Source organism: Nansenia antarctica (assembly GCF_963989245.1).
Source record: "Nansenia antarctica genome assembly, chromosome: 6".
Taxonomy (NCBI): domain Eukaryota; kingdom Metazoa; phylum Chordata; class Actinopteri; order Argentiniformes; family Microstomatidae; genus Nansenia; species Nansenia antarctica.
Window position 1 is genome coordinate 67,230,376 of NC_137676.1, and position 13,257 is coordinate 67,243,632.

The following is a 13,257-nucleotide window of genomic DNA, read 5'->3' on the forward strand; positions in this document are numbered from 1 at the left end:
TAGAAATCGGAGGACGGGCTCATTGTAATGCATGGAACCGTTCCGCAATCCGTTCCATGCATTACAATGAGCCCGTCCGCCGATCTCTACCTCCCTCCCACCAGCCTCCCCTGGATTGGACAGGTGTAAGCAAGACGGTGAGAAGCCCTCCTGGCCTATCAGAGGGCAAACAAAAGCGGCAGCCATCATGTTTATACCTATCCAGCCCCATCAGTCTATCTACCTGTGTCTTGTGTGTGTGTGTGCGTGTGTGTGTGTGTGTGTGGGGGGGGGGGGGCGGGGGGCAGGGCTCACCATCTCCCTGCTCTTTGCACCCGCGCCATTTACTCTACATGAGTGAATGTTGCACATGCTCCTCCGTGCCCTCCGTCACCCCGTCCCCGGCCCTCTCCCAGACCACGCCCACCCCCTCCCCGACAGTCCCGACTTCCACCTGTTGAAGGGCGTTAGCGGAGGGAGAAGAGGAAGAGAGAGCGGCGGCGGCGTCCTCGAGGACGTAGCTTTCCCTGCTGCCGGAGGTCGGGTCTTGGGCCTGCAGCTGGAGCTGGACCTGGGTCTGGAGTTGGAGCTGAGGCTGGAGCTGGGGCAGCAGAGTGGGGTTGGGGGTCTGGGCGTGGGACGTGAGGGTCTGGAGCTGCTGCGCGGTGGTTAACATGGGGATCTGTTGGATGTGGTTCTGTCCCTGGGTGACGGGCTGGAAGGTCATGTGTAGAATCTGGGTCTGTCCCTGCTGCCCCTGCTGCTGGCCGTAGGCCTGGAGAGGCAGCTGCTGGAGCTGGGCCTGCTGGCTCATCATGGAGCCAGAATGGAGGGCCAGTTGCTGGATCTGCTGCTGCTGCTGCTGCTGCGACTGTTGAGCCGGGCCCGCCGACACGAACTGGAGGGGCATCTGGAGCTGGAGGTGCGTGGTGTGCTGGGAGGAGTCGGAGGGCGAGGAGGTGTCGAGGGCGGACAGGGCGATGGTCACGGGCACCTGCATGGTGTGGAGGCTCTGGTCTTGGCCCACTACCACCACCTGGTGGCTCACCTGGGACATCTGCCCCACCTGGGACAGCTGGCTCACCTGTTGCATCTGGCCCACCACCTGCTGCGTCACCTGGCTCAGCTGGGACACCTGGGACACCTCCAGCCCCGCGAGCTCGACCCCTGGCACGACCGCGACGGGCACGGGGTTTCCCTGGGCCTCCAGCAGCAGGGAGGCGGGGGTGGTGATGAGGGCGCCGGCGTTGGCGGCCAGGGCCTCGGCGATGAGCACCTCGGGGTGGCTCTTGGCCTTGTGGGCCACCACGCTGTCCTTCTTCTCGAACTTCTTGCCGCAGATGGAGCAGGAGAACTGGTAGAAGGCGTCGGCGTCGTGCTTCTTCATGTGCCAGTTCAGGCTGGCCTTCTGGCGGCAGGTGAAGCCGCAGATCTCACACCTTTACAGGGGCCAGAGAGGTGAACGACTCAGTACGTTTATTAAAGAAGAAGAAAAGAAACATGCATGCACACACACACACACACATCTAGGATTCAGATAAGCCGGGAGAAATAAAAGCTTTTATCACAAGTGCAAGAGAGTGTAGAGGACAGGTGAGATAAAGTTAGGGGGTTCCATGCAATATAAAGTATGTGTGTGTGTGTGTGTGTGTGTGTGTGTGTGTGTGTGTGTGTGTGTGTGTGTGTGTGTGTGTGTGCGTGCAGGTACTTCTATCCATGAGGTATTTAAATAAACAGAAAGGCAGTCAACCGGCTCACTGTAATGCATGGAATGTGTTTGACCATTCCGCATTCCGTTCCATGAATTACAATGAGCCCGTCCTCCGGTTTCTACCTGGTCCTGATGAATGAACAAAGGGAGGGATGGGTGGAGGAGGGGGGGAGGGGGGTTAGGGGAGGGGAAGGGTGAGGGTGAGGGGGGGTTCGGGGAGGGACTTACTGCAGGGGCTTCTCTCCCGTGTGGATCATACGGTGTACAGCCAGGTTGTGGGAACTCTTGAAGGCGCGCGCACAGAACTCACAGATGTAGTCCCTCTGGTCTGAGGAACACACACGCACATGTACACACACACACACACACACACAGACACACACGACCACACACACACACGACCACGACCACACACACACACACACACACACACACACACACACGCACACACGCACGACCACACACACAGATACACACACACACACACACACACACACACACACACATACACGACCACACACATACACACATTGGAGCAGCAGCGTCTACACAGTACAGTACAGTCAGAAATGAAATAGTGTGTGTGTGAACCCGCATGGAATGTACATGTGTGTGGGTGTGAGTCATAGTGAGGGAGGGCGTGTGTGTGTGGGTGTGTGTGTGGGTGTGTGTGAGTGTGTGTGTGTGTAGGTGGGTGTTAGAGCTGCACCTATGGACAAAATGTCATGTTCTGATAATTCTGCTTATATAAGTGATATAAAAAAAATAATAATACTGCAATCCTTTTAACTTGGCATCTCTTAAATCAAGGGGGTGGGCAACATTACATTTGGGTGGGCATTACCCAACATGCCCTGCACCGGACGTACATCATACATAGCACAGCTCAGTGTATTCTAATAACTGCTGGGCCGTGTTCACCAAACTCGCTTTTGCGTACAAAAACATGTTTTGCGCACCGCTTCTCTATCTAAAAAAAGACGTGGCTGTTATTGCCAGGCTCGCTTCATTGAAATGACATTGTAAACCTCCAGAGATATTTGGAAAAAATGCACATTACATTGGCAAGGTTTGACAACCCAGGGCCATTCAGGGTCAAGGATAACATGGGAAAGATAAACTGTCTTGTCGTCCAGATATTGCTCCATTTCAACGTCTACAATCCTGACTTCCTGCCCCGCTGAAAATAACTGCATCATCACCACTCGAGTCGTGCAGATCGACACGCACAGAACGAATCTTCAAAGCTTTCGCTCTCTCTCGCGCGCCTGTCCCTGTGTCATAAAAACCCCCACACAGCTAAATATTCCCTGCAGCATGTTTTCTACCTGATGCCGTCATTATTCAGCTACTCTGTGTCTGCGGGAGGAGTGGCAAGGCGGAGGAGTCATTAGAGCTGTGTGTGTGTACACCTGTGTGTGTGTGTGTGTGTGTGTGTGTGTGTGCGTACCTGTGTGTGTGTGTCTGTGTCTGCGGGAGCGTGTTGGATAAGCAGCCAGCGTTTGAAGAACGCTCCAGGAGGGACGTCTGCTGCGTAGCCCAGACAGGGAGTGAGACAAACACCACACACACACACACACACGTACACACGTACACACACACCACACACACACATACACACGTACACACAAACCACACATACAGGTACACACACCACACACAAACACCACACACACACACAGGTACACACACACAAACACCACACACACAGGTACACACACACACACACACACACACACACCATACAGGTACACACACACACACAAGTACACACACACAGCTCTAACCAGCTCTAATGACTCCTCCGTCGTACCCACTCCTCCTCCCTGATAGCATCAGTGGGACGCGTTTCCTTGTGTTGTCGCCACGACTGTGAGGTATACTTCCAACACACTACACCTTCATAAGTACTGCTGCAGTCGTGGCCAGAAACAATTGGCACCCCACGCACTTCTGTCAGATAATGCGCCCCTTCTCCCAGGAAATTGTTGCAATTACAAATGCTTTGGCACTTACAAATGCTTTGGTCACACATGTTCATTTATTTCGTTCGCATTGATACGTCTGTGACGTCCATGTCCATGTCCATGTCCATGACTGGATACTACAGAGTTTGATTCAACTAGTTTTTCTTTTGCCACTGACTAGTAATTGATGGTAGCAGTCTCCCCTTCAGCATCAGCAAGCCTACTCGTCATGACGACTTGACTGTATGTGTGTGTGTGTGTGTGTGTGTGTGTACCTGTGTGGTGTTTGTGTGTGTGGTGTATGTGTGCGTGTACCTGTGTGTGTGTGGTGTTTGTGTGTGGTGTGTGGTGTTTGTGTGGTGTTTGTGTGGGTGTACCTGTGTGGTGCTTGGCGTGACGAAGCAGCTGTTTCTGCAGTCTGAACAGTCTTCCACAGGAGGGGTGAGGACACACGTACTTCTTCTTTAACAGGTGCTGGTACTTTATATGGTGCTGGAGGGAGAGTGGGAGAGAAGAGGAGGAGGGGGAGAGGAGAGGAAGGAAAGAGGGGGAAGAGAAAACAGGGGGAATAAGAGGAGAGGGAGAACACAAGGGGAGGAGGAGAGGGAGAGAGGTGGAATTGGGGAGAAGAGGAAGGGAGGTGAAAACAGGAGAGGAGAAGAGGGAGAGATTAAGACCATAGAGTGCTGATGGGGTTTGTACAATTTTTAATTTTCATTGTATTTCACCCAACATTAAATTTCCACGCCACCAGTGATTTAAGATAACTGAAATTCTATTTAAAAATAAATAAATAAAAATTCTCAGAAAAATAAAAGCCTTCGTCTTCGATTTCAACCGTTGACAGGGATTTCTCCTGACTGACAGTTGAGAGATGGATTTGGCCACTAGCCAACCCTGCCATCTCCGGATAGACGCCTGACTGTGCATGGTGGTTGTCATGGTGACTGTGGTTACTAAGGACATACCTGCAGGTAGCGGGGGTGCGCCAGGACGGTGCCACACCCCTCAATCTCACAGCGCACGTACTGCACTGGTGGCTTCTTCCTGTGGGGGCGGGACATCACACAACTGTCAATCATCATCATTATTATTATTATTATCATCATCACAACTGATTGTTAGTGAATCAAACTGTCAATCATGTGTCCATCATTACCATCATCATCGTGTATTAGTGACTCAAACTGTCAATCATGTGTCCATCATTACTCAAATGTGTTAGTGACTCAAACTGTCAAATCATCATCATAATATGATGATTATAATCCTCATCATCATAATCATCATCACCATCACCTCCTGTGTTAGTGAATCTAACAGTCTGACAGGAGGAGGAGGTTCAGTGGGTCAACCTCACCTTCTCTTAGGCAGCCTGGGGGTCTTATCATCTTTCCTTCGCCTGCCTCTCCTGAGAGAGAGAGAGAGAGAGAGAGAGAGAGAGAGAGAGAGAGAAAGAGAAACAGAGAGAGAGAGAGATAGATAGAGAGAAACAGAGAAAGAGAGAGAGAAACAGAGAGAGAGAGAGAGATAGAGAGAAACAGAGAGAAACAGAGAGAGAGAGATAGAGAGAAACAGAGAAAGAGAGAGAGAGAGAAACAGAGAGAGAGAGAGAATAATATGACAAAATTATGTTTCAGTGAAGGCAGAAACCGGTGGAGGAGGCCGACTCATTGTGATGCTGGAACGGAGTCAGGAATGGTCACACACGTGTTCCATGTATTACAATGACCCCGCCCTACGACTCCTGCCTCCGTCAGCCTCCACATATATATATGTATAAGATATCCATTACATCTGTTACATACTATAAGATAACAGATTTTCAACAGTAGCAGCTGGGAGTGGGATGAAGCCGGCCTCCGACATTGATTGTTTTGGGGAATTTTTGACCTGAATAAACGTGTCTACAGGGTTTTTGATGATGCAATCGATCACCGTGTTGCTGAAAATTCCTCAGGAGCACCCTGAAGTCGCTCCCTCCCATCAACCATCGTTCACTCCTCCTTCCACAGATCTAGTCGGACCAGGACGGTGCAAGCATGATAGCTACCACTAGGCGGGGCTATACGGCTGATAATCACCAACACTGTGATATCACCATCACTGTCATGTTTTTTATATGTTGTTTTAGATCACATTTGCACTTCTGGTTAGATGCTAAACTGCATTTCGTTTGTCTGGTACTTGTACTCTGCAATGACAATTAAGTTGAATCTAATCTAATCTAATCATGAGTTTGGGTAGGTAGGTGGGTGGCTCAGAACGAAGGTGGAGGTTGCGCTCTCGATAAACCAGAATACATCTCTCTAGGTAATGCAGACCAGGCGCCAACATCGACACACCTATAGAGGTTAACTACTTATTTTGTGTGGGATTTCCTGAGGGTGCATCCCTCAGAGGGTCCCTCCCCTACAGTCTCCTCGGGTTGAAGGTAGGGCTGCCACAACCGATTATTTTCATAGTCGACTAGTCACCGATTATTTTAACGATTAGTCGACTAATCGGATCATAAATTACACAAAAAAAGTAAAAAAATAACTAAAAGTTTTGCTTTCCATAGTAGAACGCGCCTTCTTAGCACTGTAACGTTAAGACAACATTTTTAGCTATTTGATAAGTATCGCTTTGATGACAACGTTACAGCACATAACGTAAAATAATGTAAGAAGGCTTTTAACGTAACGATATCGTTAGCCAATAACAAGCTAACTAGCTTACCGAGACGAGCCATCGTCTTCCTCGTCATCTGCCACAACGTGCTTCCTTTTGAGATGCTCGCGCATCATAGACGTGCTGCCATGATAAGCGAGTTCAGCTTTGCAAACTGTATATTTTACATTCTTTTTTTCAACGTTGTGGTTGAAATGCTCCCACACTTTAGACGTACGAGGACGGGAAGACATTTCTCTCTGTTTGTTTTTCCGGGGATGTCACGTTTGCCCCGGATGACCGACACTGCGCATGTACATCAAAGACACTGGGAGACGCTAGCCAGTGGCAGCTTCAGGGAAGAAAAACGAATGCTTATCGCAGCTCCAAAAAAACATGCGACGACGTCGATTACCAAATATGTCGGCGACGATTTTGGTAATCGACGTCGTCGCGACTAGTCGACTAATCGTGGCAGCCCTAGTTGAAGGCAGTAAGCCTCCGTGCGGCACGCAGGGAGCATTATTCACTTTGTGGGAGGCAACGCGTCTGGAGCGGACGAGGGAGGATCAGAGGGAACAGCTTTCTGGATTGAGACGCAGCCTGCAGTCGGTCTGCGCCTGCTGGTGACTTCTAGTCAGAACTCTGCAGGGTCAGCTGAGGGTTTCAACTCTGCAGGGTCAGCTTAGGGGCCATGCTAGGGGTCAACACTGTGGGGTCATGTTAGGGGTCAACACTGTGGGCTCATGTTAGGGGTCAATACTGTGGGCTCATGTTAGATCAACACTGTACTCACTTTCTGGGCGGCTCAGCGGCTTCTCCAAACTCGTTCTCCATCTTCACCTCCTTCACACTCTCTCCTCCCTCCATCTTTATCTCCGGCTCCTTCTCCTTCTCCTTCGCACTTAGCACTCTCTCTTTCTTCTCCTTCTGCCTAGGAGGGGGCCTGCGCCTGGGTTTGGGGGCGTCCCTGAGAGAAGTGGGGGAGAGAAGGAGAGAGACGGGGAGGGGAGTTAGAGGAAGAGAGAGGTAAGTAGAAATATGAGAGCGAGAGAGAGACGCGAGAGAGACACACACACACACACACACACACACACACACACACACACACACTACCTCTGTGCCTGAGGCTGGTAGTTCAGGTCTGAGGGGTCGTCTTGGAATGGAGGCTCCTCTTCGCCCAATAGAATATCTTCGTCATCATCGTCATCATCATCCTCCTCCTCCTCCTCTTCCTCCTCCTTCTTCTCACTGTGAATGAGAGAGGAGTGTTACAACAGTGCAGGGGACATCCCTCTCTCTCTTACTCAGTCACACACACACGCGCACGAACGCACGTACACACACACGCACATGTATATATATATACTCACATTCCCGCTGTCTTCTTCCCAAGGACCTTAGCTTCAACCTCAACTGGTAAAACAGAACAATTTAAATGATTCATTAATACCAATAAATGGCCAACAATTACTATTGGGCTTCTGTTGGATGACCAAGTGCCCCACTATGGTTGAGGTTAACCCCTCTGTAGTCTGCCAAAAAATGGAAGTGTACAATCAGAATCTGATCAGAATCAGAACTTTTAGTACATCACTTCAATTTTAAAGTAATATCGCTTTTGTTACATCTCACTGTACAAGCACACAAGAGTAAAATTCTTCGGCTTTGGTTCCTCAACATCGGCATTGCAGCATTCAGATACAAGATCACAATAACTAAATAGTAAATAAGTAAAATAAGTAATCCTACAGTAATAAACGAATAAAGTGATGGTTTTACAGTGGCTTCAATAATGCCAAAAATTCCTGTGCAAAGGACAATGATATGAAATGCAATCTAATACAGAACCGTAGTTACAAGTAATCCAGTAGAGTGCAAGTAGTTATAATAATGTAATAATGTTAATTTTTGTAGTGTGGGTGGGGATGGTTTGGGGGTGGAGGCCTTTGGTTTTCTTCCAGTGCGTTTCTCCAGGAGCCTGATTGCAACACACCCCCTGTACTACTATGTTACCATTGGTAGTGATGAAGTGTGTTGTGACCGTTTACAATCTTTGATCTTGTAAATAATAGTGATGTGTATGGATTTCGTAATCAGGACACCCTTGCGAGCACCACCACCCCCCCTACAAGGTGAGAGTTTTGTAGGTCTCGGTAGGCGCTGTATAGCTGCAATGAATGAATAAAACAGTCCCTCTCAAGGCGGTGGTGCTCACCAGTTGGAGCGTCTGTGCCGGGCTCACTCTTGCACACGGGCTTGGCTGAGCCCCTGGCCGCGCGGGTGGGAGGGGCCTTGGCACGGGGCTGCGTCTGGGCCCGCCGTGAACGAGGGGCTAGAGGAGGGACAAGGAGGAACACCGTCACACACACACACACACACAAACAAACATAGGAATGCACACACAAACGAACACAGGAATGCACACACACACACACGCACAGGCACAAGCACAAACACACACACACACACACACACACACACACGCACAGGCACACGCACAGGACAGGCACACGCACAGGCACAAGCCCAAACACACACACACACAGGCACAAGGACACACACACACACACACACACACGAACGAAGACATGCACGAACACACACACACTGAACTTGTCGAGCTATGTTGTGTGTGATGTATTTTGTGATATGACCCCACTGAGCAGCATTATGCCAGTGAGTGCAGTGAGGGTGGGTCACCTTGAGCATCAGACGGCTTCTTAGAGTCCTGTGAGCTGCAGAGAGAGGGATGGGCAGAGGAGAGGGAGGGTGTGTGTAATATTAGCTGACTTTATCTTTTGTAAACAGATGTCAAATCCTCACTCAACATTATAAGTGCAACTGCGGCACTTAGTTATAGCCATGGGCTGCAGGTCACAATGTGTCACCGCAGACTGAGAGGGAGGGGAGGACAGGTGAGAGGGAGGGAGGGGAGGACAGGTGAGAGGGAGGGAGGGGAGGACAGGTGAGAGGGAGGGAGGGGAGGACAGGTGAAGGTACCCCTCCCTCTCTCCCTTCCAGAGCTGCGCTAGAAGGCGTACATTTCACACCATACCTGAGACTGCTCGAACTAGCAGCCGGTTTGTTGTAACGACAACTGTCTGTATGAATCATGTAGCTATGGGACATTTGACATGCCATTTATTTTTATTTTTTTGAGAATGGCAAGCACGCATCCATCAATCAATGTTCTGTCATTGTCGAGAGCTACTACTGCAGATATATGTCAATTTTGGTTAATTAAGACATCTTAAGACATCTCAAGACAAGGTGATGGCTGGGTATGTGTCTGCCGGCTTCCTAAAACTGCATGTAAACACACAAGCTTGCAATACGATACGTACTCTGGAGCTTTGTCATCCACATCCACGTCCTCTCCTCCGGTGTTCCCGGTCGCAGCAGCGGGGGTCGAGGCGGTCTTCCTGCGCCGGGGACAGGCGGCTTTCCTCCGGCGGCTGGCCGCCCCCGTGTCCCCCGGGCTGGACTCCTCTCCGTCTGTGTCGCTCTCCTTGTCGCTCTGCAGCCAGGCCGGCACCGTGCGTCTGGACCGGTCCCGGAGCACCCTGCCCCCGGTGTTCGGTGTTTGTCCCGGAGTCGCACCGTTCGTGTCCGGCGGGGAGAGTGAAGACACCCCGGCCTTCTGGCGACCGGCTCCCCGCTCCCTCAGCGCCCTGCGCGGGGCGCCCGCTGCACTCGGAGCCGGGGATCGCACTGAGGCCTTGTCATCCTCGGGCTCGTCCCCTGTCTTGTTCCCAGCGGGTCGGTCGCTCTCCGGCTCCATAACCGCGTGGGACACGGTCTTCTTGCACTCAGGTCCCGGAGCGACTTAATTCGTTTTTACTCGCAACGGGAGGAACAATTTGATATCAAATAGATCAAAACGCAAAACTGATTGCTACTAAAGGCCGTAATCCAACAGTGTGACATATTTCACGGAAAGCGTTGCCCTCGCCGCAAATAATAAGACATAAATGTATTTATCAATAATTGAAAACTTTCTTAATTCTTACTATAAATAAGAAACCGATATCCATTTTTAAAGAACCAGACACTATTTTTGCGTTCTTAAAGCGATAGCAAACCTAGTTTTTCACGCGGTCCTGTAAGAGAGACCATTGGTGCGCTTTGTTGCGTCTCCTTTAAGCCCAAATACACCCAAGGTTGAATTCACGAGCCACACATTTGCACAGCAGTTGCAGAGATTGCAGAGTTGTTGTCATCTGGACGTGTGTATTCGAGTCTCATTGGACGAGTCGGTTCATCCGGAGTGTTTCCAGATCAGTGGAATTACGCAGGATCTCTGTGTAAGCTGGCCGCGCGTTGCGACGGAGCTCCTAACCATGGGAAATGTAGTACGCGGGTAATTGTAATTAAGCTGATTTGTTCTCGATATTACCTTTTTTCTTCCTCTTTTTTTTGCGTGCAACGAAATTAGCTTAAGCATAATGAATTGTCTATAGTTGTTGATGTTTTATATAAGTGTACATTTGGAAGATTTGAAGATTTGACATTCGTTTTGCGTGTCTTATACAGTTATTTGCCACCAGAAGGCAGTGTTGTGGTGTGTTTTTTAGGGGGACAAAAGACACATTTACAATGTAAAGAAAGACCGTTTTACACTAAATGACTGGAGGTATAACAATTCAAGTCACAGAGAAAATGTATCAACATCATCATCATCATATTATTATTATTATTATAATTTATGCACAGACCATACATTACATACATGTGTGTATGGGTTTGCAATTTGATGACAATTTCAGGGTATCAGTATATTGGTTCATAGAACATTTACAATTATCATATAATTATGTAAAATAATTGAGCTAAAATGAAAACACATATACAAGTGTCGTCCCTACTAATCCCAGAGAGTTGTGAGAATTCCCCCATATATCTATCGATATATATATATATATATATATATATATATATATATATATATATATATATATACAGTACAGGCCAAAAGTTTGGACACACCAATGTGTTTCCTTTATTTTCATGACTATTTACATTGTAGATTCTCACTGAAGGCATCAAAACTATGAATGAACACATGTGGAATGATGTACTTAACAAAAAAGTGTGAAATAACTCTAAATATGTCTTGTATTTTAGATTCCTCAAAGTTGCCACCCTTTGCTTTGTTGTTGTTAATAAAATAAAAAATGTTTGTTGTTAATAAAATATATAATAATATTAAATATATATATATATATATAATAACATATTATTATTAACAAATATTATATTAAATATTATTATTATATATTTTATTAACAACAAAAAAGCAAAGGGTGGCTACTTTGAGGAATCTAAAATATAAGACATATTTAGAGTTATTTCACACTTTATTGTTAAATACATAATTCCTATGTGTTCATTCATAGTTTTGATGCCTTCAGTGAGAATCTACAATGTACCAAATAGTCATGAAAATAAAGGAAACGCATTGAATGAGAAGGTGTGTCCAAACTTTTGGCCTGTACTGTATATATATATATTCCTCAAAGAATACAGTATACATATATATATATATATATATATATATATATATATATATATATATATATATATATATATATATAAACAACTTCCAGAAGAAACTTTGGGCTTGCAGGGTCTTATTTTGGTAGTGGAAAAGGTTTAAAGATGTTTCGATTGACAGATTTGCTGGATAGTTGAAAGAAAGTGACAGTCTTACTCTGGTAGTGGATAAAGTTATAGATTATTTGGTCGCGAGGGTGGATAGATAGATAGATAGATAGATAGATAATACCAAATAAAGCATGCAGAGCAACATTAGGACGATACCCACTAATTATAAAAATTCAAAAGAGAGAATTTCAATTTTATAATCACCTAAAAGAAAGTGACCCTGGCACGCTCCACAACTAAGCCCTTACCTACAGAGAGACTCTAGGGGAGATGTCTCCTCAGCCAGCTGGTTCTGGGCCACCAAACAGAAACCCCATTAGACTAAACCAAATTATAAGAAAACAAAAAGAAAATTACCTAACACATTGGAAAGAATCAACCAAAAACCAGAGCAAATTGGAATACTATTATGGCCCTAAACAGAGAATACACAGTGGCAGAATACCTGAGTACTGTGACCGATCCTAAACGAAGGAAATCCTTGACTATGTACAGACTCAGTGAGCACAGCCTCGCCATCGAGAGAGGCCACCACAGGCAGACCTGGCTCCCAAGACAAGACAGACTGTGCACCTACTGCACACAAAATGAGGTGGAAACAGCTGCACTTTTTAGCTACCTGCCAACTGTACTAAGACATCAGAGGCACATACTTCCCACAGATTACAAACACCCAAAAAGATTAGGAAGACATGACTAATGTCAAAAAACAACAATGTGCAAACACAGCAGCAAGATTTGTGAGCTGTCGTAACAGTAAAAGGACGTCCAATGGAATATAACCACCATAAAGACTGTACGTATGTATCTGCACTATTTGCACCATGCTCATCTCTGTACATAATGTTCACACAGTTGTCATTTATTTGTATTTATATTCAAGCAATAACAATAACTTGTCAACAGAACAGATGAATAATAGTCTAATCCCTCTGCCATACGGAAGGTGCATGAGGGGTCAATATCACTCTTGAATAGTGATAGTATTTTCAAAGAAGCTTCCATGACTTGTTGCTAAAAAAAACTTTGAATATAAAGTCCATAACTCTCTCCAATTAATAGTATTGAAAATGTTGTTCCAAAAACCAAAAACAAGGGGAGCTCTTCTAATATCACTTATCTGATTGCCCTTGCTATTGTTCCAAATAATGTGTGAGGTAAAAAAAAGTGTTTATAAAAATAAAGATAACATAAGAACATTTGTTTTGGGAAATTGGTAGTTTCCAAAAAAGTTTGATAGGGATTTTAAGTACCGGGTAATTACAACATAATATAAATATA

The 13,257-nt window shown here is 46.8% G+C and overlaps 1 protein-coding gene across 1 annotated transcript; it reads right to left on the reverse strand.

Annotated features, from left to right (window-relative positions):
• Window positions 1–328: 328 nt before the first annotated feature.
• Window positions 329–10,093, reverse strand: zfp91 (ZFP91 zinc finger protein, atypical E3 ubiquitin ligase; the record flags this gene model as incomplete). Its single annotated transcript, XM_080534802.1, has 11 exons — window positions 329–1,418; window positions 1,919–2,018; window positions 4,035–4,149; window positions 4,626–4,704; window positions 5,018–5,068; window positions 7,106–7,279; window positions 7,426–7,560; window positions 7,683–7,725; window positions 8,528–8,644; window positions 9,013–9,047; window positions 9,657–10,093. 11 exons carry the CDS (start codon window positions 10,091–10,093, stop codon window positions 329–331), a joined length of 2,376 nt encoding a protein of 791 aa, XP_080390928.1.
• Window positions 10,094–13,257: the final 3,164 nt, after the last annotated feature.